Below are 26,540 nucleotides of genomic sequence, written 5' to 3' on the forward strand. Positions count from 1 at the left end.
GTTCTTAAAACGGCTGAAAGTAGGAAAGGTAAGGCGCCTAACTTGTGAAGTTGGGGAAGTGGAAGTCTTAAAATCCAAGAAAATACACCATAGAAAAATGAAATTTAATTTCCTTTTATTTATTTTTTAAGGTTTTATTTATTTGACAGAGATCACAAGTAGGCAGAGAGGCAGGCAGAGAGAAAGGGGGGAAGCAGGTTCCCTAGGAGCCCCTTGCGGGGCTGGATTCCAGGACCCTGAGATCATGACCTGAGCCAAAGGCAGAGGCTTAACCCACTGAGCCACCCAGGCGCCCCTGAAATTTGATTTCTTAAGGAAACAAACTAACCTAATTTACAGATAGAAAGCCTCTATAAATACTCTATCTCCAATAATAACTACCTTTTATATGAGCTAAAGTGTCTTAAAGATTTCGTTTTTTAATTAAATAAAAAACCCTAAAAACAAAAGAAAACTTCATTTCTTAATACAAACTGGTCACTAAAAGAAAACTCTCTAGTGTGTTGCAATAAATCGTGGCTTGAAGTCCTTAGCAAGAATGAACTAGACCCTGATACATATGCCATGCCAGAGGAGGCGTATGTATGAGAACGAGACCCCAGAAAACGGAAGGTAGACCTTTCCCCTTTACCTTGCTGCCTAGTCCTGAAGTATCAGACCACAGTTAAACCAGCAACATTTGACACCAAGCCCAAGGACAGACAGCAGGATTTAGAATCACACTTTACAGGTGAGCAACTTTGGCTTCAGAGAAGTGGCTGCTGGAACACTTTTGAAAGACTGTTATGTAACAGCCAGAGCTCCTTTCAAGAGAGAAGTGGCCTCGAGCTAAATGAGGAGAGAACACCTGGCCTTGCTCTTGGGTTCACAGCTGGGTAGGGCTAATTAGGGACAAAGTGTGGCGCTGCGATCTATGCAGAGTCGGCCAGCAGCTCGCCAGGGACAGCCGGATTCCAGTCTGTGTTCCCAGCCTGCGGCGAGGCTAGCGAAGCGGGCGTCCATCCCTTGGGCTGCCGTGAGAAACTGAGGGAATGAAGCCAAGAGCCTGCTCGCACTCCGGGGGGCTGCCACCGCATCAGGGGGCGTCCACTCTGCGCCTTTTTCCACGGGTGGCCCTACGGTGGGCCTCAACTCGCGCCGCTCTCCGTCCTCTTCCTCCCGCGCCTTTGGAAGGAACTTCGCCCCACACGACCCTCTTAGTCCTGGCGCGCCTTCCAAGCAGGAGTCACAGCCAGACCGGCCCATTAACCCACTATTGTGCTGGGACCCCCGCGCTCACTCCACGTAGGACTCCTCCATTAGGAGAGCTTTAAATAAAGTTATCGCCACGGGGCCGGTGGGAAAGGCGAGGGAGGGGTGAAGCTAGTCAGTCGCCAAGCGGTTGGCCAATGCGTCACGGGGCTGACTGATGATTGGCCACAGCAGAAGCCTGTCTGGGCCGTACCAACACTTACTTGGAGGGGGTCTGGAGAAGGAGTGAGGGTGGCTCCTCGCTTTTGAGTATCTCCAGCACACACATATAACTAATTTTACTTCCGAGGATTTCTTCTTGGATACTGTAGGGATTGAAAATAGGACGCAGGAAAACGGAAGACTCGCCCAGCCACTTCCCCATTTCTGAGTCCTGCGCAGTACGCCAGTTCTCCTCGCCCAGTCGCCTGCGGAACCCGACGGCCGTGCGCGCGCGCGCTCGTTCTCTCGCGTGCGTACGGCGCTGTGCTCCTGCAGCCAATCAGGCCGCGAGGTCGCCGCGGTCGCCGGGATCGCGCGCACGCCCTAGAGCGGAGTGGGGGTGGGGGCTAGGGGTGAATGGGAGAGTGAACGGGGGCGGGCGCGGCGTCGCGAGCCGCATGAATGAGAGAAACGTGCCCCGCGCGAGGCGTCGCGCGCGCCCGGGACTGGGAGCCAATGAGAACGCTGGGAGGGCTCAAGACCCGGCGCTGAGGGCAACGGCCGCGCGCCGGCTCGAAGACGAGCGTCGCCGGGCGGGAGCGCGCGTAGCTGGGCGGGCGTGGAGCGTGCGGGGGCCGCGCGCGGCCTCTCAGAGGCCGGACGGCACTGCCGGGAGGCGGCGGCCACAACGACGGCGGCAGTGACGGGAACCGCGCCGGGGGTGAGTACCGGGGACACCGGCCCCTGCGGAACCGGAAGTGCCGGGCCACTGAGGTGGGAGGGGAGTGTGACCTCTAGGGAAGGGGGACCGAGGAGGGGGGAGGTGGTTTAAGGCCCCATTCCTCCCCCGGGCCGGGTCATCCAACTGCGGCGGGACCCGTGGGCCCCGGAAACGGACGACGAGTAGAGGCCGGGGATCCGCGGCCACCGGGGCTCTGAACGGGTTAGTGCCCGGCCGCCCGGTCCTGGCTCCGGACCTCCGCGCCTGGCGCCCAGCCGCCGCCCCTTCCGCCCCCGGCCCTGCGCCCCCGGGCTCTGCCGTCTGTCGCAGCCTCAGTGGGCCCTACCCTACCGCCGCGGATTCCGTCTTCTCGGTCTTAGCCAACTCTGCCCCAAATGGTGATTCTCCCTGCCCCAGCCCCGGGGTGGGGACGGGGTGCTGGTCCTTTTTTACCTCCCCGCATTTCAGGTCCCTTGCCCCCTTCTGCTAATACTTATTTTGGCTCAAGCCTCATCCTGTTACCTGTTCTCTCCCATCTTTCCGTTTCCTCCCTACCCCCCACCAGCTGGGTGCTCCGTGCTTTTAGTACTTTGTACTTTTTGCCAGTGGAGCTCGAATGCGTTTGCCAGTATTTTACCTATAGGAATGTCTTTGTGGGACAGGGAGGTGGAAAGTGTTTTACCCACTTGGGCAAATGAAAACACGCCAATGAGAAGTAAGAAAGTGACTTAAAAGTTATGGAAAGAGGTGTAGGATCGGATACGTGTTATACCCTAGACCATTTTTTGCGTTGGATTTTTCACTTCCTGGTTAATGCCATCTTGACTAGGTTGATTTTGTATCACCTCCCTATCCTTTTATCCCAGTATCCCTCGTCCTCTGTCAGATCTCTTCATATTGCTCATTATCGCTCATTCTTAAAGACTCACCTCGTGCTTATAAGAATTGTACTGCCATGTACTTGGCTTCTTCCGTTTGTAATAACACCCTTATTAAACTTCTGCTTGACTCCAGCCAACATCTTGACATGTGGATTATTCATGATACCTTGACTACTTTGTATTCAGGTTTACTGTATTGCAGTGTTACCCTACTTTTTTTCAACAAATTATAATTTCTGTTATCAGTGGTACTGCTGTTCCCTGTTCACCCCTTTGCAGTACCTACTTGTATTAAACATTTATACCATATGATCTGTAGTTTGTTTTCTGTGTACGTATTTTTATTCCATTGGTTACTTTGTGTCTGAATATGTCATACACATTCTTGTACACCTTTCTCACACCGGTACAGATCCAGACTGCTGGTTGTGATGAACCATACTCACCCTGCAGTCTCCTCCCTACTGCCCACAGCACATTTTTGTCCTTAGACTTGGTATGTCTTTATTATACCCAATAAATTGTTCCATTTTTGTTTTCTGCCTTCTAATGTATATTCCCTAAACATTTCAAATGTTGATCACTTTTGTTTCACAGTATGGTATGCCCCAGATTGCATGGCTTTTAATGATGCTGCATTACTATGGCAATATTAACCCACGTGACTTTTTTCCTGTCAGAAAATATGATCTGAAATAATATATGGTGTCTTTTTTTTTTTTTTTTTTTAAAGATTTATTCCTTTGACATCGAGAGAGAGAATACAAGCAGGGGGAAGTGGGAGAGGGAGAAGCAGGCTTTCTGCTGAGCAGGGAGCCTAATTTGGTGTCAGGCTCCATCCTGGGATCACGACCTGAGCCCAAGGCAGACGCTCAGTAGCTGAGCCACCCAGGTGCCCCAAATATATAGTGTCTAAATGATTTTACTTACTCTAGATAAAACTGAAGTAGTGTAGCTTTACATCTTCTCTACTCTTTGGGGTTTTGAGGGGAAAGTTTATTTTACTAGTTAGTATTGCCCACAAACCCAAGAATTTGCTTCTCATTGTTCACAAAGTTACTTAGGCCTAAATTGAGAAGGTTGAACTTTGATTACTATAGAAACTGTGTGTTAAATAATCATAAAATCAGGCGCTAGAGGGGGTTTATCTTTTTTAGGCCTTTCAGAATTTCTTGTACTCTCTGAGTGTTCACTGTCTTCTAATATTGCTGTTTGGCCCTCTAATACTTTGTTTTTTTTAAGGAGAGAAACAGTGCATCTTGAAGGAAGGTATCTTTGCCTTCCATGCCACAAGTTAAGAGAGGAAGTGATGAATTCCAGGGCACATTTTTATTTCACTGTTTGAATCTTCCAACGTGGCAATTTCTGCCATTGGTATTAAGGGAAATACTGAACTGCTTGGGTCAAATGAACTTTTATTTTTATTTATTTTATTTTTTATTTTTTTAAAGATTGTATTTATTTATTTGACAGACAGAAATCACAAGTAGGCAGAGAGGCAGGCAGAGAGAGAGGAGGAAGCAGGCCCTCCGCGGAGCAGAGAGCCTGTTCCGGGGCTCGATCCCAGGACCCCGGGATCATGACCTGAGCGGAAGGCAGAGGCTTTAACCCGCTGAGCCACCCAGGCGCCCCTGAACTTTTATTTTTAAATTCTAACTGAAGTAAAATTTTTGGTCTGCAGATTCCGAGATGCAGTCACTGGGCAAGTAGTGTAGTGGATGAGAAAGTGCTAGAATGGCTTTGTGTAGGCAGAGGGGCCTGTGGACTCTGGTTCCTAAACTGACTGCTCAAGTGATTAAGGAGAATGGCCTCAGGCATTCTCTAGCCTTCAATTTTATGGAGTGGGATAAGGGACTGTGTCACCAGATAATGTGAGTTAAATGCTTTGAGATCACTAGATGAAAAGCATCCTATAAAATCCAAAGTGTTACTTGGCTACTACAGTCAACAGAAATAATTGTTACTCTTAGTCATATGGGGAATGTGAGGCTCAGTTGACTTCTGATAGGCCAGTGTAGAAATAAATTGTTGAATTGGGAAGAAAAGGACCAGCCCCTATGATTGACTCAGTTTCTTAGAGAGAGCAGCTCACCTTTCAGTTCAAGGACAGTTCTTACCAGATGCTTTCATGGGCTATTCCAGCAAACTAGAAACTCAGCTTTTGCCTCTTCAGGGTTATAACTAAAAAGCATAGAGAGATAAGAGACAGAGACATGCACAGAAAGGAAATGAGACATACTGTCCTAATTTTGAGGTTACTTTTTTCTTTTTTCATTGTTGCAATAAATACTCTCTTTGTCCAAAGAGAAATCTCTTTTCTAGGACTGTCCTTCACTGCTATGCCCTTGTTTGTTTTTAGATTTTGATATTCTTGATATTTGTTACTGCCCATTTGTGTCAGGTGAGATGTACCCTATATAAGAGAGCTAGTTCTTTGATGACCTCAGGCCAGGTGAAACCATGTTCTTCTCTTTCCAGTATGAACAGCACTTAGAAGAGTGAAGGATTCTGAATCCTTTCCCACATGCACATAAGTGAAGTGTATGCCATAAAAAAGCACTTTTTTTTTTTTTTTACAGAGTAGCCTGTGGGGTGTTAGCCTTGATGTTCTTAAGAAATCCTCTGAAAGAATTTATCTGACGAAGATATCTGTGCTATTTTTTTTTTTTCCCCAGGTGAGGCACTGTAACCCCATTGAATTCTGCATCTAGAAAGCCCAAGACTGAAGAAGAAAGATCAAAGACATTGACTAACCTGGAAATAGGGACTTCTTTGGAACTTTGCTTTTATCCACAGTACCCTTTTAGAACTATCATTGAGTGGAATTGATTTCTTCTTATTTTGCTACTATTGGGAAGAACATGGCTTCAGGGATTTTACGTTTCTCTTTAGTTTTGCATGAACTCTATAGGAAATGGAGCCCTTAAAGGGTTTGGGAATAACAAGAAGAGATTGAAGACAGACAAGCCTGCTCGTGTTCTCTCTGTTTTCCCTCCCCCTTCGAAGAAAAGGATTTACAACTCAACCTTGTAACAGCTGCTGCCCAGCTTTAGCCATCAAGAGAAAATAAATAAAATTAAACCACCATTGCCAGACTACAGGCCTTGAAGTCAAGGTGTGGGAGTGGTGGCATTGAGAAAACTGCCTAAAAGGGACGAGGACTGCAGTAAACACCTTCTGTTTAAAACTGGAAGGGGCCTCAGGTTCCCTTTTGGATTAAAATAGAAACATAGGGCACACCTCTTAGGTGCAGCTCACATCTGGTGGAGTGTGTTGGTCGTGGAGGTGCTAGAGTGTCTCCTCAGAAGAATTTTTCCTTGCCCGTGTGCTCTCCCCTACCGTAATACCCTCCCCTGCTTGCCCTTTGAAGACTTGCTCCATCCATGAGCTTTTCCCTGATCTGTTTGACGGCCCATGTTCTCCACCTGCAACCGTTTGCATGTGTACAGCGTACTGTTCGTCTCCTGTTTTTAAACTGTACAAGTTGTGTTTCTTAATCTCTCCCTCTTGCCTTGTTCTGGGGAGGTGGTTATTCATCATTTGGAATCACCTTTCCCCCTCCCATGTGCTTTCCTTCATTTGAGATCTTTTGACCTTTTGTTTTCCTTGGGAGGGGGAAGGGTGATAATTTTAAATTTCTGTTTCCCTGGTTTCCTTCGGTACTCTTTTTCTCCGTTGTTTCCCTCCTCCCGTTTTCTTGTCTGTTCTGCCGCTGTGTGGGCCTGGGCTATGCGGCAGGGCAGACCTCCCATCAGAGCTCCAACATGCCCGCAGAGTCTGGAAAGAGATTCAAGCCCAGCAAGTATGTTCCAGTCTCAGCAGCCGCCATCTTCTTAGTGGGAGCCACGACCCTCTTCTTTGCCTTTACGTGAGTTTTCTCCCAGTGGTGGCGTTTGGGGGGCTCCATGGGGGAGGTGAGGGGTGTTCTTGTCACGTGAGTTTTGCTAGTTTCTCGCCACGTGCCTGGGCATCTTGTTGTTGGATAGAGGCAACAACACATCTCAGAGATGTGGTTAAGCACAGGGAGGAAAAGCTTACCCTGTCAGCCTTGTTAGAAATTTTACTCTGTTGAATCCTCTCCTTTTCCCTGCCTCCCTTCCTTGGGAATCACAGATGTCTTTGTATTTTCCTACCCAGCTCTCCATCATGAGATCGTGAACTAGGAAGGAGGTAGGAGGAAACCACCAGAGAGGCTTGAAGCAGCTTAAGCAATTGGTTCTGTGAAAGAAAGAACTAGATGAGAGGTTTTTCAGATAGTAATGGCTTTTCCCCAGGATGTCTGGAGCTGAGTGTACTGGAGAATTGCAGAATTGATTTAAGAGATGTACCAAGGAGGCAGCTGGGCTTTTCCAGTTGCTCAGATGGTTTTCTCTGCACTCTTAAGGGCCGAAGCCTGGACCAGCAAAGGCCACTGGGAAAGTGCAGATTTTATTTAGGAAAAATCCTGGTAGGCTGCCTTCACATCCCTTCCTGCCGAAGGGATGGCCGTCATTCCTGCATTCCCTGGTCCTGTTTGGAAAAGCGGTTGCCACCAAAGGGTTTCCTGCTTAGGATATTCAGACTTTGTTCCTCTCCTGGTCACTGGAGAAGACTGATTTATCTTTCCTCTTCGCACAGTATTTTAGCTGCCGACCACCTGGCTGGCCTCTTCGCCGTTACCTGTTTATGAATTAACACGCAGCAGGCTTCTGAGCCTTAAACTGTTGAGTCACTGAGTTAGTTCCTAGTTGTAGCTCTTGGAACAATCGGAGCATGCTAGATTTTCTGGGGAGTTCACTCTGCCGTGATTTCGGGCTCATACCTAATTGTGAGGTGCTGTTTAGAGCAATGGGAGGTTGCTGGGAAGAGGAAGGAAATGGGTTGAAGTGGTAGGGAGTAAAAATGGTTTGGACTCACTGAAGGATGAATGAAGCAGGAGTTTCTGGGAAGGGGGCAGTTACTAGTATGGGGAGAAATCTAAGAACTGATACGAAGTCTGAGTAAGGGAAGAAACTTCTCTTCCCCCTAAATTGAGCTTTGGGTATCAAAAGGAATTCTAAAAGATTTGGATTGTTTGGCCAGTAGAGTCAGCGAAGTAATACTGTTTTTCTGTTTAGTTTTTAAACAAGGGAAAAAATGAATCTCTTATCTAAGGTATGAACATCATCCTGCTTTTTATGTGTTCGTCTGGAGGGTAGAGGTCATGGATTCTTTGGCCGCCGGCTCTCCAGCCTGAGCATGCCTGTTGAGTCCCTCAAGGGTCTAACGCAGCCCTACTCTTCTCTGTACTCTTCTTTATCTGACTTTTCCTCATAATTTTTTTCTTCTGCTTAAATTCAGCGTGCTTAGTGTTCTGTCCTTCTTCGTGTATTGACTATCCCTAAGGAGTTATGAATCTTCAGTCTTAGACTTGTTTTGGTTTCTGTTATTATGGCCAGTAAATAGAATCACTTTTTTTTTTTTTTTTTTAAGATTTTTTAAGTAACGTCTACAGCCAGTGTGGGGCTTGGACTCATGACTCTGAGGTTAAGAGTTGTATGATCTAGCAACTGAGCCAGCCAGGCGGCCCTAGAATCAGAATTTTAACCAAGGGATGGTTATATGGGGTCTTTGTATCCTTGTAGCAGCTGTGGTGCTGTGTCAGGAGGGTAGAGGGTATGGCACCACACCAGGTTGATACCCTTAGGCCCGCTTGATTGAGGAGGGTCTGTTTTCCTTCAAAAGGCAAGGCCTTCGGGAAGCTAGGAAATGCAGGGGGCCTGACTGAGCAGTCTCTTGTTCGGCCCATTTGTTCTTGAGAAGGAGCAAGCAGAATCGTTGTTCTTATTTTGTTAATCTGAAGCCATCGAAGTGCGTGGCTGGTTATACCAGTTTCACCACAAAGAGTTGTCCTGACATAGGCATTTTCTCGACAGATAGTTGAAGCTATTTAACCTACTTTCTCATTCCCTGGTGCCAGAGAAATAGGGGCCCTCCTTATTCATGGTCTCTCAGCCCCAGGAAAAAGAATTTTGGAGAACAGTAATGGACTTTGGAATCATTGCCTCTAATCAGAAGTTAGAAAATCAAGTCATAGCTAGAGTTCCCCCTGGCAGTTTCCTCAGGGCCAGTGTCTGGGCTCTTTTCCTCCTCGGTTCTCCCCTGTCCATCTCCTGGAGATAAACACCCTCCTTATCTTCTATCACCTAGCTCTTGGTACCTGTGAAATTCTCATCTCTTCCTTTACATCTGACCTTAGCAGTTCTTCTATAAGTATATATCTGGGCTGAGCTGCCACTGTTGTCAAAAACTGTTCCCCCCACAGATTATATCCTTTTTGAGGTTCAGTTCCTTGGAGGGGCCCCCTAAATATTTTATATTTAAAATATAAATTTAAATATAACTTGAAATTATAGTTTTGTAACTTAAAACTATATACAACCTAAAAAAGAGTTTCTGGTTTCAAATAGACGAGAAGAAGCCTCTCTTTTGTTTGTTTCATTGGTTAGTTTTCTTTTTTTTTAAGATTTTATTTTTAAGTAATCTCTACACTCAACGTGGGGCTCCAGATTTTACAACCCCGAGATCTCCAGTTAGGTGCTCTACCGCCTGAGCCAGTCAAGTGCCCTAGAGGGAAGGCTGTCTTTGAACCACCTCCTGTTTGGGGCCCTGAATCTGTAACTCTTGTCATCCTCCTGTGCTCTTCACCCGGCTGTAACTGTTCTTACCACAATCTTTAAGTCCCAGTTGGGAACAGCTTTGGGACCTCGAGGACTGTGAGTAGGAGAGAGAGTCCTTTTCAGTTGACAGACAATTAGTGGAGGCATGTAGGGTTCAACTCATTAGGAACAATTTACCCTTGGTGTTTCTCTGGCAGGCAGGGAAAGCTGTGAGCAGAAATTATCATCTGGGTTTGGTCGCCAAAAGGTGATCTGCCCTGGGGAAGCTTGAGTAGAACAGTTGAGGCCTTCCCTCCAGAACCCTGATCTCTTCCGTTCGTTGAGTTTGTCCTGTACCAAAACTAAGTGGGAGAGTTATTGGGGATTCTGTTTTAATTTTCCATTTTCACTGTTGGGGAAGGAGAGTGTCTGCTAAAGTAACCTTCTTCCTCCTGATTAGATCCTACACCCTGTGTTTTAAGATAATGGGCCTGGATCCTCATCTGTCTTAGTTTAGTCCCCTTTTGTGATTGGCAAGGGTAGGGGGCAGTGCTGGGTAACAGGAATCAGCACTGTTGGGGGTCAGGAGGCTAATTTTGGTAAAGTCTGTTAATCTTTGTGAGTCTGCTCATTGTAAAATGAGAGGGTTGACCGAGAGTAGTTTATTTGAGCACAGTGACCCTTTTTCCAGTGAGATCTTAGGTGGAACCCCAGTGTGTAAAACATGAGAGGAGGGCTGCTCTGGGTCAACTGAGGCTGGTGTGTAGAGCCCCAGCCATTTGGTTTCTCTTCTCTTTGCCTCCTCGGGGACCCCTGCGTCTTTCTTAGAGTTCCCAGCAGTGCCATTTGAAATAAATCACTGAACTGCCTCCCTAAAATCTTGAGCTCTTAGTTGAGTCAACCAATGTCTCATTGTGTATAGTTGTGAGGTTGGTAGGGAGGGCACAGTCCTAAAATCTCTGCTGCAAGCCGTCCTCTACGGGTAGGATAGAAGTCAGGATTGTCCAGAAATCCAGGATGGTCTTTCCTGTGTCCAGTCTGTGAAAGAGCTTCTTTTCACTTTCTGCCTCTGGCCCCTCCCAACCCTTTACCTACAGAGTTGGGTAACCTTAGTGCCTCTCCCTCTGGTCCTTTTTTTCTTGACTGCAGAAGTGCTAGCACCTGATTTGAGTGGGAGCAGCCTCGTGATTTAGGGCATTAATTGAGCAGTGGATGTTCCTTTTACTTCCCACGTTGTTTTTTCATCCAGGAATAAGTGCCCAAGTCCTACATCTTGTACTCAGCTGCTTGAAAGTGTGCGTAAGACACGACCAATCAGGTATCTTAGGGAGAAACTTACCCACCTGAGAGGGGAAATTTTTTTTTTCCCGTGGAATCTTGAGGATCCCCAGGGGCAGGAAGTGGGCTGTTCATTCCAGCCTTTCCTCATCCATAAGAAACACTAGCCATAGAGTCAAACTATGTGTTAGGCATGGGTGGAAGGCTTAGACCTATTCTTTAGGAGCTTAGCGCCTCTGTTTTAAGTGATCTTGAATTTCTAGTACCTCACACGGGGAAGGTGGAATTAGGGATGCAGGTGGAACTGGAGTGATGATGAAGATGATGATGGTGATTAACGTATTGGGGGGACGCATGTCTTCTAGGCAGTGAATGCTCAGTATTAAGCTAGCTGGTTTAAAAAGAATTCTAGGAAAATAAATAAATAGATAAAAATAAAAAGATTTCTAGGATTTTTTCAGATACCGTCTCATTCGTTCTCCTATCTGTATTACGTAGCTGAAGTAACAAGATTGGAGATTTTTCTGTAGATTACCTAAGGCTACATAGCAAAGCATTGATTGAGATGGGATTAAGATCCAAAGCTTCTTGACTCCTACTTTTTCTTACCAGCAGCTTAACCATTTTTTTGTAATAGAAGTGTTGGAGAGGGCCAGGAAAACAGATTTTTCAGGACTGTGGGTGTTTTTTTTAAGTTTATTTATTTTTTTAAGTCCTCTCCACACCCAGCGTAGGGCTTGAACTCCCAACCCTGAGATCAAGAGTTGCATGCTTTTCTGACTGAACCAACTCGGTGCCCCAGGAGTACAGATATTGAAACCCATTCTGTCTGAAAACAGAAGTGCTGGATGGGGGTGCAGAAGAACCTGTTCTTCCTGGGTTGGTATAGGTCTGGGAGTCTCAGCAGTGAGTCAGCCAGCCTTCTGGGCTCCGGCCACTCCCTTTGCTTTGGAGCTCTGTGATTATTGCCATAGGCTGAGGACCAGCCCTAACAACTCCTCCTCAGCCCAGGCCTCATCTCCTTCCTTCAAAGGCGGCAGATTCAGACAGGCCACTTGGAGTGGTCACCTAGGAATTTGGCAAAGTACTGTAGCAACAGCAAGCCTCTCCAAGCCAAGTAGTATATGGGATGTGGCAGGAACAGGCTCTGCTGCTTCTCGTCTCTCCTTGGTGGAGTGTTCCATCAGCTAGAGTGTGAAGGTTGGACGCAGTGGGTCCTTGATTTCAATCAAGGGGCAGATGCTGCCTGGGAAGTGGAGTTATTTACATCATTTCTAGATGCCAGCTACTCTAGGCTTTATTTTGGCAACAGAAACTGAAACTGGATAGATTGTAGGATTTCACGCGCTTCAGCTGGGATGAGTCGCTATCAGGAATCTTACGGGAGTGGAGTTCCCGGCTGCCTCAGTTGGTGGAGCATGGGACTCCTGATCAAAGGGGCATGCGTTCGAGCCCCACGTTGGGTGTAGAGATCACTTTGAAATCTTTGGGGGTGGGGAGAAGATTGCAGGGGTGATGTTCATTATCCAGGGATGGGTGGGTGGCAGGGTACCCAAGAAGTTAGGTGATTTTTTTCATTTGGAAATGGAAAAACTGAAGAAAAAATGGCCTCAGAAAGACTGCTGTCTGAGCCTGCAAGGGGCTGACATCCTATACTCTGACGTTAGCTCCCTTCAGAGATGGAGCAGCATTTAGTCTGTTGGAAGCTCGAGAGGCCACTGTAGCTACAGTCGTCAGTTCTAGGAACGAGACGTTTAAATCATGGGCACCTCAGTGTTCTAAGGATTTAATTTCTTCTTCCCTTCTAATTATCTTCCCAGGCTGTAGGAGTCAAGTGAGTCACCCTTTCTCCTCTTCCCCTGGCGGAAGTCAGAGCAAGACAGCTAAGCGCCAGGGAGGGGCTCTGACCTGGATGACTGGTTTTTAGTTTCTGTCCCTCCCTCCCAAGGAACCTGGGAGGTCAGCCTTTGGGTGGGTCTCTGTAAGGGCTCATTTTGCTTATATTCCTCCCCAAACCCTGCCAGAGTATGGGGACATATTTTCTGAACCAGAGAACCCCCCTAGAGGAAGAGGCTTCCCTGGGAGATGTGGATAGAGGAAAATGAGGCCTGTGACTCAGGGTCTGTTTTCCCTTGAAATCAGTGCCTGCACCTCGCTTCATTATTTCGTTTCCCAATTACGTCCTCACCTACCCAGAGAAGCAAAGAGTTGGTATTTACTATCTAAAAAGCCTACTACCTGATAAATATGCACTTTATTTTTTTTTAAATGTATGTCAAATTTGAATAAATAGACGGAGGTGGTGAAGACCTGTGAGATGCTTTGTGACAATCAGTTTTGTCTCTTATTCTGATTAAGGAGCTCAATTCCTATGAATTCCTCACATCTCAAATCACCATTCAGGGCTGTGCTTCTTGTTTTGATGGAGACAGATCTCTCAGCAGAATCCAGGACTACTGTGGATTAATTCTCCAGACTCGTTTGCTGTCTTGTTCTCCTGGCCCCTTCTTCCTTTCAGTGAACTCTTCCTTTCCTTCTGGCTGGTCCAGATAGAGGGGACAAGGACAGATGCTGTCCTCATTCTGGAGATTAAGCTCTCAGCCACAAAGCAGATTAGGGTATTTAGCCGCTGTCTTGTAAGGGGAAGTTCTTCCGTGAGCTGAGATAGGAGACCACGCATTTGATAGTACTGACAAAGCGACCAGCACATCAGATGTTCTTCTGAAATTTCCACCTCGCAGGAGATGAGCAGAAAGGAAGAGTTCTTACAGCATTCCTACTTATGAACTCATATCCTGAGAGGAATGGAGTTTAATCATGGACTAGGGCACCCTTCTCTTTTTTGGGGGGGTGTCAAAGAAAAGTTATCTAAAGCATATTTCTTGATTTGGACCCTGTGGAATATTGGATATGTTTGGCCAGTTTCTTTTTCCTATAGGATTTAGGGCTGATTTGGTCTGCTCCCTCCTTTTTTTCTCTCCCCTACTCTTCTATATCATTTATAGACCTCAAGGGGTCTCGTTCTGTGTCCTGATACCCATAGGTATCTCTGTGTGATCCCCCTCCCCGCTTGAGAACTGGCTTTTAGTTGAATAAAACGCTCAGGAATATCTGGTACAGTGAAGAAATTTTAGGCAGTTAGGAGTGGTTGAAAGCCAGCTGGGAAGAGGGAAGGGGAGCCAGAGAGGCAGGTGGTATCCCATGCTTTGCGCCTGTGTGCAGGTCAGTGGGGCATGGCTGAGATCCAGCAGCCCCGGCCTTTGCAAGAAAAGGGAATGTAGCTGGCGTCAGTTACATACTCAGTCCCTCATTCTTGTGCCTGCTTAAAAGGAGATAAGGACAGGTTCCAAAATGTGGAAAGATCTACAGGGGGAGAGTGAATGGGAAGAACACAGACCTTTAGTACAAGGGGTTATGGTAGGAGAGATTCTGAGCCTCGTACCTTGATCTAAAATGAGCATTTCTATGGGAAAACTAGACCCACTTGTGAAGGATGAAGATAATTTGGGACAGTGGAGGTGAAGCACACATGATGTATCAGTATGGGGGCTAAACCTTTCAGGTTTTTATATGGTTGGTGTCCCAAGTTTTAGGGGCAGCCCCTCACTTTCTTCTTATCTGTGCAGCTGTCCAGGACTAAGCCTCTCTGTGTCACCTGCAGTGCCCATCTACAATGCGATTGTTTTTCTCTTTGTGCTGGCCAACTTCAGCATGGCCACCTTCATGGACCCAGGGATTTTCCCTCGAGGTAAGATCTCCTTCTCCTCTCTTGGAAATTCCTCAACTACCTTTGAAAAATAATGGTTTCTGGACATAGGCATTTAGTCCTGGGCCTTAGGACTCTGAGGGTTTTGGAATACGTCAATAGTCTAATGATGAAAAGTGGGTCAGAGTCTTCCAGAATAGGTGCCATAACTTCTAGTCCTGTTCATTCACTTTGGGTCAACTTTTGATTTTCAGTTACTCATTCAGCAGGGATTCATTTTGAACATATGAATCCCCAGGCACAGTAATAATCTAGGATGAAGGGTCGACAGTTACAGCAGGTGGCGTGAACCGTGGTGAAGGCATGAACAAAGTTATTTGAGGCCGTAGGAAAGGGTGCACTTACATCTGCCCCAGGAAATGGGGGCAATGCTGCAAAGAGGAGGCAGGAAGGATGTCCGGTGAAGGATGGCAGGGAAGCACATTCTAGCTCCAGGAAGCAGCATGTGCCACAAATGCCGAGCTCAGTGGGGTGGAAGATAAAGCACATAGTGGGGCCAGAAGAGGTAGGAGGTGAATGAGAGCCAAATTGTTAGAGACTATGTGCTAAATTAAATAGGTTATATTTCTTCATTTGGACAGCAAGAGGTCTTTAATTGGAGGAATCGTGGGCTCAGATTTCTTTTTACAAAAATAATTCTTGAAGTAAATACAGATACTTTTTGGGAGGCTATTGCTGCAATGTAGACTGCATGAGAACTTGAATTGAAGGCTGGATTTAGAGATTTTTCCCTGTAGAATCAACACATTTCTTTTTTTTCTTTTTTTTTTTTTTTTGAATCAACACATTTCTTCATGACCATTTGTCTATTGGAGGAGAGCGAGAGAGTGAAGGAATTGTCTAGGGTAGTCCCAAGACTCCTAACTTGAGAGATAAGTTGGATGCTGATTTTTAAAAACCAAGATAGGAGTTACAGGAATGTTGAACATGTTTTGGGGGAAGATAGCCTCTTATACACTGTTGAACTTGAGATAGTATGTTTATTCAGATATAGTTGCCCACTGGCCGATTGAGTAGTCAGACTCAGAGACTTTGATCTCAGAGGCTTCAGCCGTGTGGTGTTTGTAGGAACAGGAGTAAGATTGTCTACAGAAAGTAGAAGAAGATTAGGAATGAACCAAGGTCAGATCTAACGAGCACTAGCATTTTAATAATGAGCAGAGGAGAAGGAGGAGCCATTGGAGAGGGATTGGGCAAGAGAGGTCAGTAGGAGAAGAAACTGGACAAAGTGGGAATTAAGGAAGGTTCATGAAGTTCATGATGGTTGGCAGTATCAGAAATTAGATCCGGTAGTTTGAAAACTCAGAATTGCCTATCATTTTGGTGACTAAGGAATTTAAGATCTTGGCAGGGATAATTCTTATAGTGTGTTTAGGTATGTATGTGGGAAAAATGCAGTTAAATTAGCAAAACTGATGTTTTGGAAGGCAGTGAATGGGCAGTGAGGAAACAGAGCCTGTGAGTGTTGAGATTATTCTTTCAAGAAGTTAAGGAGAGAAGGCAGAAGATGGAATGTCTTATGGGAGAGAGCGAGCCTTGGTTTATTTTTGTTTTTGTTTTTGTGATAGAGAAAATTAAAGCACTCTGATAGAATGAGGTGGAGGAACTGGAGAAGAGAAGGAAGTTGGAACTGGAAAGGGGGATAATAGAAGAATTACCTTATAGAGGAAGGATGTGGTTTCCCCATGCATGTTGGAAGGGTTAAGCTTAGAGAAGAAGTAGGCTATTCTGGCAGAGGAGAGGAGGTCAGAATCAGGAACTGTCATTAGATTTAGAGAGAGGTTGATTCTGGTAACCAATGTTTCTCTCACCTGTGAAGTTAACTTGCAAGGATGAGACTCAAATTGGGAAGAAGGCTTTGGAGAGAATGAGGTTTTCCTGAGATCATTGTGCTCACAAAGCCTGTATCACTGTGCTTTATTTGTGACTTCTGTCTCAAAGATTCGTTGAACCTAAGGAACTTGGAATCTCTAGTGCCAAGGAGGGCAATTTTTTTTTTTTTAAGATTTTATTTATTTATTTGACAGAGCTCACAAGTAGACAGAGAGGCAGATAGAAAGAGAGCCCGATGTGGGGCTCGATCCCAGGACCCTGGAAACATGACCTGAACTGAAGGCAGAGATTTTAACCCACTGAGCCACCCAGGTGCCCCAGGAGGGCTGTTTTTTAAAAAATACTTTATTTACTTATTTGACACCCAGAGAGTGAGAGCGCACAAGCCAGGGGGGAGCAGCAGGCAGAGGAAGAGGCAAATGGAGACTCCTCACTGAGCAAGGAGCCTGACACAGGGCTCGATCCCAGGACCCTGGGATCATGACCTGAGCCAAAGGCAGATCCTCAACTGACTGAGCCACCCAGGCACCTCAAGGAGGGCTTTCTTAATGACACTTTAATGTCTATAAAATATTTATTGATCTGTATGGAAGACATTATCCTTGTCATTTGGGATGAGTTTTGTTTTGTTTTGTTTTAAAGGTCCTTGCTTTCAAGTAGCTCATCAGTCTATAAAGAAAGATAGGGAAGACATTTCTAGGAGTAAATATGCTATACTGTGCTAAGTTATAAGAGTAACCTAAGAACCTATAGTACTTTAAGAAAAGAAAGTGTTCATTTCTGGTATGGAAAGATCAGAAATTTCAAAATAAGTCATATTTTAACATTTTTCCTTTAAAAGAAAACTTTCTTAAAAAGTAAAGATTTTAATAAGGAATAAATATTCATGATGTAGAAAGCACAAAAAATACAAACACCACCTGTCATTTCACAGCCAAAGGTAACTACTATTGAGGTTCCTGGGTGCCTCAGTAGGTTGAGCCATCTGATTCTTGGTTTCAGCTCAGGTCATGGATCTTAGGGTCCTGGGATTGAGCCCTGCATCTCCTTCTCCCCTCGGCCTCTCCTTGTGCTTGTGATCCTGCTCTCTCTCTCGAATAAATAAATAAAATTTTATTATTTATTTATTTATTGAAGATTTTTTATTTATTTATCAGAGCGAGACAGGGGGAGAGAGCGAGCACAGGAAGACAGAATGGCAGGCAGAGGCAGAGGGAGAAGCAGGCTCCCCGCCGAGCAAGGAGCCTGATGTGGGACTCGATCCCAGGACGCTGGGATCACGACCTGAGCCGAAGGCAGCTGCCCAACCAACTGAGCCACCCAGGCGTCCCAATAAATAAAATTTTAAAAGAAGATAACTACTGTTCCTGTTTCCTTTCAGTGGTTTAAAGATTTATATGTATAACATTTACATATACTACTTATCTGTATCAAATGTATGTCGTTGTTGGTTTTTCAAAGATGTATTTATTTATTTTACACTTGATCTTAGCCAAAAGGCCGAGAGTGCCAGCGGGTCGGGGTGTGTAAGAGAGAATCTCAATCAGACTCCCTGCTGAGCTTGGAGCCCTACTCAGGGCGTGATCTCACCACTTGAGATTCTGACCTGAGACGAAATGGCTTAACTGACTGAGCCACCCAGGTGCCCCTACGAGTGTGGATTTTTGTTTTCTATTTTCAAAATGGATCTTTTGTTTGTACAGTTTTTCACCTTGGCGTTTTTTTCACCTATTTATATTTTAAAGCATTTCCCCAGTCAGTGAAAGTTGGAAACTTGATTTTTAATCCCTATACCTTCATTTTAATTTTTCCTTCCCATGTGTATTTTTTCTAGATTAATAATAAAAAATAAAAATTGTACATTGTAGATGAGAAGGCAAATAGTGCACTTTAAGTTATGAAGTAGGATCATGAGTTTCTGATCATTGAAATTGAAAGAACATTCAGTGGGGCACCTGGGTGGCTCAGAGGGTTAAGCCTCTGCCTTCAGCTCAGGCCATGATCTCAGGGTCCTGGGATCTAGGCCTGCATTGGGCTCTCTGCTCAGCGGGGAGCCTGTTTCCCCCTCTCTCTGCCTCTCTGCCTACTTGCCTCTCTCTGTCAAATAAATAAAATCTTCAAAAAAAAGAAAGAAAGAAAGGGCATTCAGGTAAGGAGAGACTATCTTGAGCCAGCAAATAATACTGAAATATATAGGGAATTAATAGAGTTAGGGAAGATCTTTTGGGAAGGGGTTTGTGCATGGATAAAAAGGGTTGCTGTTAATTCCTCTCTTGGATTGCTGTAGTTTTCATGTACTTGTAGACATTGAACTATTATGTAGACTCATTACATATGTGCTTTGATATGTAAATTATTTCATTACAGATATATTTGTAGTATGTAAACCAAGTGTCAGCATTCCCGTAGCAGAGCTACGTCTGAGTCATACTGTCTTGAACCTCATTCCCACTGTGTTTGGTAGTGTTGTATTGTAGGGCTGATCTCACAGTATTAGTTATTAGTTCCTGTTCTCTCTTCCCCAGTAGACTGAATTCCTCAAAGGCAGAGGCCATATTTTAAATATCACTGGATCCTTCGTGTCTAGTGCAGTTCTTTTTTTTTTTTAAGATTTTATTTATTTATTTGACAGAGACAACGAGAGAGGGAACATAAGCAGGGGGAGTGAGAGAGGGAGAAGCAGGCTTCCCGCTGAGCAGGGAGCCCGATGTGGGGCTCGATCCCAGGACCCCGGGATCATGACCCAAGCCGAAGGCAGACACTTAACGACTGAGCCACCCAGGCGCCCCCCCAGTGCAGTTCTGGCACAGTTGTTTTTTAACTGATTCTTCCTCTCTGCAGCTGAGGAGGATGAAGACAAGGAAGACGACTTCCGAGCTCCCCTTTACAAAACAGTGGAGATTAAGGGCATCCAGGTGCGCATGAAGTGGTGTGCCACCTGCCGTTTCTACCGTCCTCCTCGATGTTCCCACTGCAGTGTCTGTGACAATTGTGTGGAGGTAGGAAGCTTGATGGGGGTGGGCCTGGGTGCTGAATCTAAGTTCTCTTCTTCCTGTCCGTTGAATAAGAATTGAATCTTCTGCGTCCTGGGTCTTGGGTGAGATCTCGCCCTGGCTGACTACCTGGGCTATATTCTAGCTCTGTCAAAAAGTGTTCTCAATTAGATGAATGGATAAAGAAGTGGGACATATACACAATGAGATGATATTCATCCTTGCCAATTGCAGCGAACTGGATGGAGCTGGAGAGTGGAATGCTAAGTGAAACAAGTAAGAGAAACACAGATATGATTTCACTTATATGTGGAATTTAAGAAACAAAACAAATGAGCAAAGGGAAAAAAAGAGAGAGACACACACAAACCAAACTGATGGTTACCAGAGAGGAGGAGGGTAGGGGGATGATTGAAAGAGGTGATGGGGATTAAAGAGTGCACTTAGCAAGATTAGCACTAAGTAGTATATAGAATTGTTGAGTCACTATATTGTATACCTGAAACTAATACAATACTGTATGTTAAGTATCCCGGAATTAATATTTAAAACTTAATTTAAAAGTTTTATCTGTTTAATTTAAAAGTTTTATATTCTCTAACAGCTATAAATAGCAAACACTTATTCTTATGTATATATGTGTACATTTTAGTGTCTATAATTTAGACGAAATTGGAAATGGAAAAAAAAAAATGTTATCAGTGATGTACAAATGAGAGGTAGAGCATATTCTTCTCTTGTAGGAGGGACCCCAAGTGGGAATAGGCTTTCCCACCTGTAGCCTTTCTGACTCATCTTTTTGGTGATTTGTCCCGGGTTTGTGTTATCTGCTGCATAGACTGCATGCTGTCTGTTGCACTCAAATCTTACAGCTATATTCTCTTCCTGCGTGTCCTTCTGCGTCCCCTTTCTCTTATTTTTAACCCTTTTTTCCCCAGTCAGTTTTTACTTCGCTATAAGCACTTGCCTGTCAGGGCTTTTTTTCTCATGAATCTTGGTGTTTTTGTAAAGCCTCTGATGTTCATCTCTTCAGAGTTCCTTGGTCACCTTGGATAAACTCTGAGAGGGGGCCGTGGCCTTCGATCAGCCTCTGGAAGGTCTTCCTTACAGATTGATAGAGCAAGATAAAGTGCCTGAGCTTGTTAATTTAGCAACTAATGGTGAACACAATCACAATTGCCTGTTAATGAAAGCAGTGCTTCACTTCTGATGTTTGGTCCTTTTTTTTTTTTTTTAAAAGATTTTATTTATTTATTTGACAGACAGCGAGATAGGGAACACAAGCAGGGGGAGTGGGAGAGGGAGAAGCAGGCTTTCCGCTGAGCAGGGAGCCCGATGCAGGGCTTGATCCCAAGACCCTGGGATCATGACCTGAGCCGAAGGCCAGTGCTCAACGACTGGAGCCACCTGGGTGTCCCAAGTTTGGTCTCTTTCTTAACAGAAGTGGTCTAGGGCTCTGGTCCAAGGATGCTTCTCAGTGTTTCTCTTTTTGCCTCTAGGAGTTTGACCATCACTGCCCCTGGGTGAACAACTGTATTGGTCGCCGGAACTACCGCTATTTCTTCCTTTTCCTCCTCTCCTTGACAGCACACATCATGGGTGTGTTTGGCTTTGGCCTCCTTTATGTCCTCTACCACATGGAGGAACTCTCAGGGGTCCGCACAGCTGTCACGTATCCTTCTGTGGGTTGTGGGCTTGGGAGGGGGGAGGAGGAGGAAAGTCAAGCACTGTGGTAGCAAGGGTCAAAGGGAAGGTGGCTCTTGGTAGGGGCCGGGGATGGTGAGATCATGTTGCTCTGTTCTCCTTGATTCTTTGGCTTTAGAATGACAGTGATGTGTGTGGCTGGCTTATTCTTCATCCCTGTAGCTGGCCTCACAGGATTTCATGTGGTGCTGGTGGCTAGGGGACGCACAACCAATGAACAGGTACGGGGTGAAGTGATGGGAAATGCATTGTAGAGCTGGGCCTGCAAATCTTTGCCCTCTAATAAAAGTATTGTGGAGTGCTCCCAGTGATGGGAGCAAGCACAATCTTGAGAGAGCTGTGTTATCATTTCACATAAGAACACTGATGTATGGGGCCAAATAGCTACACTATCTGGGTGAGGTAGCCCTAGGATTCAGACTGACTCTAGAGTTCCTGTTCTTTTAAGATTTTTATTTATGACAGAGATAGAGAGGGAACACAAGTATGGGGGGAGCTGGAGAGGGAGAAGCAGGCTCCCTGCTGAGCAGGGAGCCAGATATAGGCCTCCATCCCAAAGGTAGACGCTTGACACCTGAGCCACCCAGGCGCCACTAAAGTTTCCATTCTTAACTTTTATGACTATAAGTTTCTTGATGATAGGGTTGTTTTACTCATTTTTGTATCTTCTGAGTAGAGGGTGCACAATAGTTCGTTATTGTTTTGTGTTTTGGCCTTTGGAGGTCAAGGTCCATTGTCTAAGTGATAATGGCCCATCTTTCCTTCTTCTAGGTTACGGGTAAATTCCGAGGAGGTGTGAACCCCTTCACCAATGGCTGCTGTAACAATGTCAGCCGTGTGCTCTGCAGTTCCCCAGCACCCAGGTACACCCAACCCTTTGGTCTAGTATTCACTGTTGGTCAAAATGTTGGTCTTTGGACTTGTTCTAGTATAGGGGAAGTTGGGTGGGAAACCGCTGTTGAGGAAGGGTTCTCTTAGACTGGGAAGTACCTGCAAGGGAGAGCCATGGTGTCCTTTAGTGGACCCCCCGAATTCAGTTGATACCCTTCGGGTATTATGGCTACTCTCCTTGGAGAGTTGAGGGTGAGATTTACTCCAGAGTGGCTTGAACTAGGTGTTTGCTCAGAGGCCTAGTCTTGGTGCAGTTCTTCCTGGAATCTAAGAAATCAGTTCAATGCTGAGTTTTTTGCTGTCTTGGTCAGACTGTTCTTTATTTTTAAAAATGTTTTATACACGATAGGCAACCACTAGGTATTTTAGAGTGAATGAATGAAAGCCCTCTTACTCTTGACACTCAGGTATTTGGGGAGACCAAAGAAAGAGAAGACGATTGTCATCAGACCTCCCTTCCTTCGACCAGAAGTGTCAGATGGGCAGATAACTGTGAAGATCATGGACAATGGCATCCAGGGAGAGCTGAGGAGAAGCAAGGTGAGGAATGCAGGGAAGTAAAATTGGTAACTTGGGGACTTTAATGGCAGAGAGATGGAAACTTTCAGTTGACATTGCCCTTATGGTATTTCTCAATATCTGATCACTTGTGTTAAAAATTACTTAAGTACGGGGGCGTCTGGCTGTCTGAGTTGGTAGATCATGTGGCTCTTGACCTTGGGGTCATGAGTTGAAGCCCCATGTTTAGTGTGGAGTTACTTAAAAAAAATTTAATTACTTAAGTGCATATCTTTTTTTTTTCATTAGATTTTAAGTCCACTGACAGTAGAAGTTGAGTCCTTTCGTTTCCATGTTTTCTTAGGACTTTAATGTAGCAGCTTACAGATGGTAGGAGCTCAACAAATAGTTGGTGGAAATGAACACCTAAATGACAGGATTAAACCCTTGTTGAAAATTTTTCTTTATCCATTGTCATCCCCAAAATGGCTCTCATCTCTTGTCTTCTAGTCCCAGTTTAGAGATACATAATTGATGCGTTGTCCTTACACCCAGCTCTCCAAATCTGATTTTCCCTCATTCATCCAGTCTAAGGGAAGCTTGGAGATAACAGAGAGCCAGTCTGCAGATGCTGAACCCCCACCTCCTCCTAAACCGGACCTGAGCCGTTACACAGGGCTACGAACACACCTCAGCCTGGCTACTAATGAGGGTAAGAACATTGACAAGAGTAAGAAGGTTACTATGTGCTGTGGAGAAGACATACAGGCAAGGCCTGGGAGGTAATACTTGCATTGTCACTGAGAACACCCATCAGGTGGGCCTTTGGCCACTTTGGGCAGCTAGTAGAGGAGAAAGGGGATTCCATGTAGCGAGTGGCAGCAAATTGGACTTTTGTGGGTAAGGAACTGTCAGCATCCAGATAGACCATAGAAAATCCTAGACATGTTTGGTGCATTCTCTCTCCGAGTTCTGGGCCATTATGAGTCTGTAATCTTTACTGCAGGCAAATCATGTTCCTGGGACTTTTCTGTTGGCTGGTATATCCGTTCCTACCTGGTTCTCCCTCTGTCCTTTAAAGACCTCTGACCAAGTTAAGAGAACCGCTTGTAAAGTCAAGTCTCTCCCTGGGCCTTTTTTCCTGCAGATAGCAGCCTCTTGGGCAAGGACAGCCCTCCCACACCTACCATGTACAAGTACCGGCCGGGCTACAGTAGCAGCAGTACGTCGGCCGCCATGCCTCATTCCTCCAGCGCCAAGGTACTGAACACTCTGGAAGAAGGAGGGTTGTGATGTGTGTCAGCTGCTCTGGGAAAAAGAACTTTGGAGAAGGGAAGGGAAAAAACCAAAGACATTAATGAGACTGAATCTTGATAGTGTGTCCTTCATCAAAGAGGGGGCAGTGTAGCATACTAGTAAAAGCACTAGTGATCACAGCATCAGATCTGAGTTCAAAACCCATCATGGGTGAGTTATTTAACCTCTTTAAGCCTCATTTTTTGCATCTTAAAGTGAGGTATTATTTGTTCCAACTTGCTAGTTTGCTCTAGGTGTTGAACGAGAGGATGCATGGGAAAAGTTCTAATAAGCATATGGGCAGGGCATGACTGCTTGGGCTCTGGGGCCTAGCATCTGTCACAAGAGGAGGAACACTGAGAGCATGCTTTGTTTTCTCCCTCAGTTGAGTCGTGGGGACAGTTTGAAGGAGCCAACTTCAATTGCAGAGAGCAGCCGCCATCCCAGCTACCGCTCGGAGCCCAGCTTGGAGCCAGAGAGTTTCCGTTCTCCCACCTTTGGCAAAAGCTTTCACTTCGATCCACTATCCAGTGGCTCACGTTCCTCCAGCCTCAAATCGGCCCAGGGCACTGGCTTTGAGCTGGGCCAGTTGCAGTCCATTCGTTCAGAGGGCACAACCTCCACCTCCTATAAGAGCCTGGCCAACCAGACACGCAATGGAAGCCTATCTTATGACAGCCTGCTCACTCCTTCAGACAGCCCTGATTTCGAGTCAGTGCAGGCAGGGCCTGAGCCAGACCCACCTTTAGGCTACACCTCTCCCTTCCTGTCAGCCCGACTGGCCCAGCAACGGGAAGCCGAGAGGCACCCACGTTTGGTGCCAACCGGCCCAACACACCGAGAGCCCTCACCAGTCCGGTACGACAATCTGTCGCGCCATATTGTGGCCTCCCTCCAGGAACGAGAGAAGCTGCTACGCCAGTCACCCCCACTCCCGGGCCGTGAGGAAGAACCAGGCTTGGGGGACTCAGGCATTCAGTCAACACCGGGCTCAGGCCATGCCCCTCGTACTAGTTCCTCCTCAGATGATTCAAAGAGATCACCCTTGGTCAAGACTCCACTGGGACGCCCAGCTGCCCCCCGTTTTGGCAAGCCAGATGGGCTAAGAGGCCGGGGACTAGGGTCCCCTGAACCAGGCCCCACTGCCCCATACCTGGGCCGATCTATGTCTTACAGCAGCCAAAAAGCCCCAGCTGGTGTCTCTGAGGCAGAGGAAGTAGCCTTGCAGCCATTACTGACACCCAAGTAAGTATGAGTCCATCCTGAACTTCAGTGGACTTAAAATTAGCATAGCATTACCAAAGGTGTCATGACTTCACTTGTGTGCAAGTGGACTCAGAGGAGCCTGCCTGCTTGTAGATTGCTCCTTTCACTCTCTCTAGAGCTGCCTTCATGGGCTGTTCCTGTTAAGACCCTAACGATTAATACTTTTTTCTTAATCCTGTCTTCCCGAAATGTATTTATTTGCCTGAGAGTAAGTATTTAAGATAATTGCTGTTGGAGGGAAGGAATAAAGAGAGGAGACAGGGCATCAGGTTGGTTTTAAGCAGGACGGTAAAACAGGTGGAAATGTTTGGTAAGAAAGCATACAGAAAAGTACGTCAGTTCTCCTAACTTAAAACGGTCTCCCCTTTCTGTGTTTTGTGTCCTGCTTCTTGACACCTCTCTTTTTTTTCTCTTCTTAGAGATGAAGTACAGCTCAAGACCGCCTACAGCAAATCCAATGGGCAGCCCAAGAGTATAGGCTCTGCCTCTCCTGGCCCAGGGCAGCCGCCTCTCAGCAGCCCCACAAGGGGCGGAGTCAAGAAGGTGTCAGGGGTGGGTGGTACCACCTATGAGATTTCCGTGTGAGCCTTCGGCACCTCCCTTGCCCCTACGCCTCTGCGCCGACACCAAAGGGCCCCAGGTGGCCACCTTCCTTTCCTCAAGGGGCTCCCCTCCCCTGCATGGACATTTTTTTAAACCACCGATTCCAAGAGGATGAGGAGCGTTTTATAAAATGCAGTGGGGTGGGGAGTCGGAGAGTTGGGGCCCTGAGACTGGGGTAGCAACCCCCTTCACCTTTTAAGACCTTCCCTTCTTTAATCCCTGGACCAGACTCAGTGGACATTTGTGCAATTGCTCGCCCTGGAGGGAACCAGATCATTTTTAAACCAGAAATAATTTTTTTTATTATTGTTACGGATTCTATTTTTTTCCTCTCTGCGTTACCAGGTGTGTGTGTACATATATATATATATATATATATACATATATATATATATTATAAATATCAAAGAAATTATATATCTATCCTGGGATGGGAAAATGAGGGAGGGATATGTAGAAGGAGGGGTATCTTACTCTTCCCACTCCTCAGACCAGCAAGAAAGAAGTGGGGACATCCATTGAAGTCTTCCTTTTCCCAGTGGTTCCCTCTCTTTTGTCCCAGTTACCAACTAAGGAAACCGCACCCCACTGCTATTGGTGCGTAGTAATCAGGAAAGAAACCTTGGGAGAGGCGAGTCTGGGGTCTCGGTCAGAGGAGGGAAGGACTTGGAGAGGAGAGTTAGTTTTCTAGGTTCATTGGCACTTAGTTTCCCCAGGAAAGGGGTCACAGCCCCATGACTTTGGTGGTGGTGGGATCAGGAAAAGAGCTTGGCTGAGCTCCAGGAACAATATTGGATAATC

At 45.9% G+C, this 26,540-nt stretch overlaps 1 protein-coding gene across 1 annotated transcript; it reads left to right on the top strand.

Moving 5' to 3' along the window:
- The first annotated feature begins 2,003 nt into the window (after positions 1-2,003).
- Positions 2,004-26,091, top strand: ZDHHC5 (zinc finger DHHC-type palmitoyltransferase 5). Its single transcript, XM_044259349.1, has 12 exons — positions 2,004-2,113; positions 5,670-6,862; positions 14,516-14,637; positions 19,330-19,487; positions 20,981-21,153; positions 21,304-21,406; positions 21,957-22,048; positions 22,484-22,616; positions 23,163-23,286; positions 23,722-23,834; positions 24,256-25,115; positions 25,556-26,091. Exons 2-12 carry the CDS (start codon positions 6,759-6,761, stop codon positions 25,719-25,721), a joined length of 2,148 nt encoding a protein of 715 aa, XP_044115284.1. The 5' UTR covers positions 2,004-2,113; positions 5,670-6,758; the 3' UTR covers positions 25,722-26,091.
- The last annotated feature ends 449 nt before the right edge of the window (positions 26,092-26,540 follow it).

Source organism: Neovison vison, chromosome 7 (assembly GCF_020171115.1).
Source record: "Neovison vison isolate M4711 chromosome 7, ASM_NN_V1, whole genome shotgun sequence".
Taxonomy (NCBI): domain Eukaryota; kingdom Metazoa; phylum Chordata; class Mammalia; order Carnivora; family Mustelidae; genus Neogale; species Neogale vison.

Excerpts from the sequence above, each read along its gene's own strand:
- ZDHHC5 (XM_044259349.1), top strand. The coding sequence starts at position 6,759 with ATGCCCGCAGAGTCTGGAAAGAGATTCAAGCCCAGCAAGTATGTTCCA. Across the intron at positions 19,488-20,980 it reads TCTGTGACAATTGTGTGGAG|GAGTTTGACCATCACTGCCC; the intron begins GTAGGAAGCTTG and ends TTTTGCCTCTAG. Across the intron at positions 21,154-21,303 it reads GGGGTCCGCACAGCTGTCAC|AATGACAGTGATGTGTGTGG; the intron begins GTATCCTTCTGT and ends CTTTGGCTTTAG.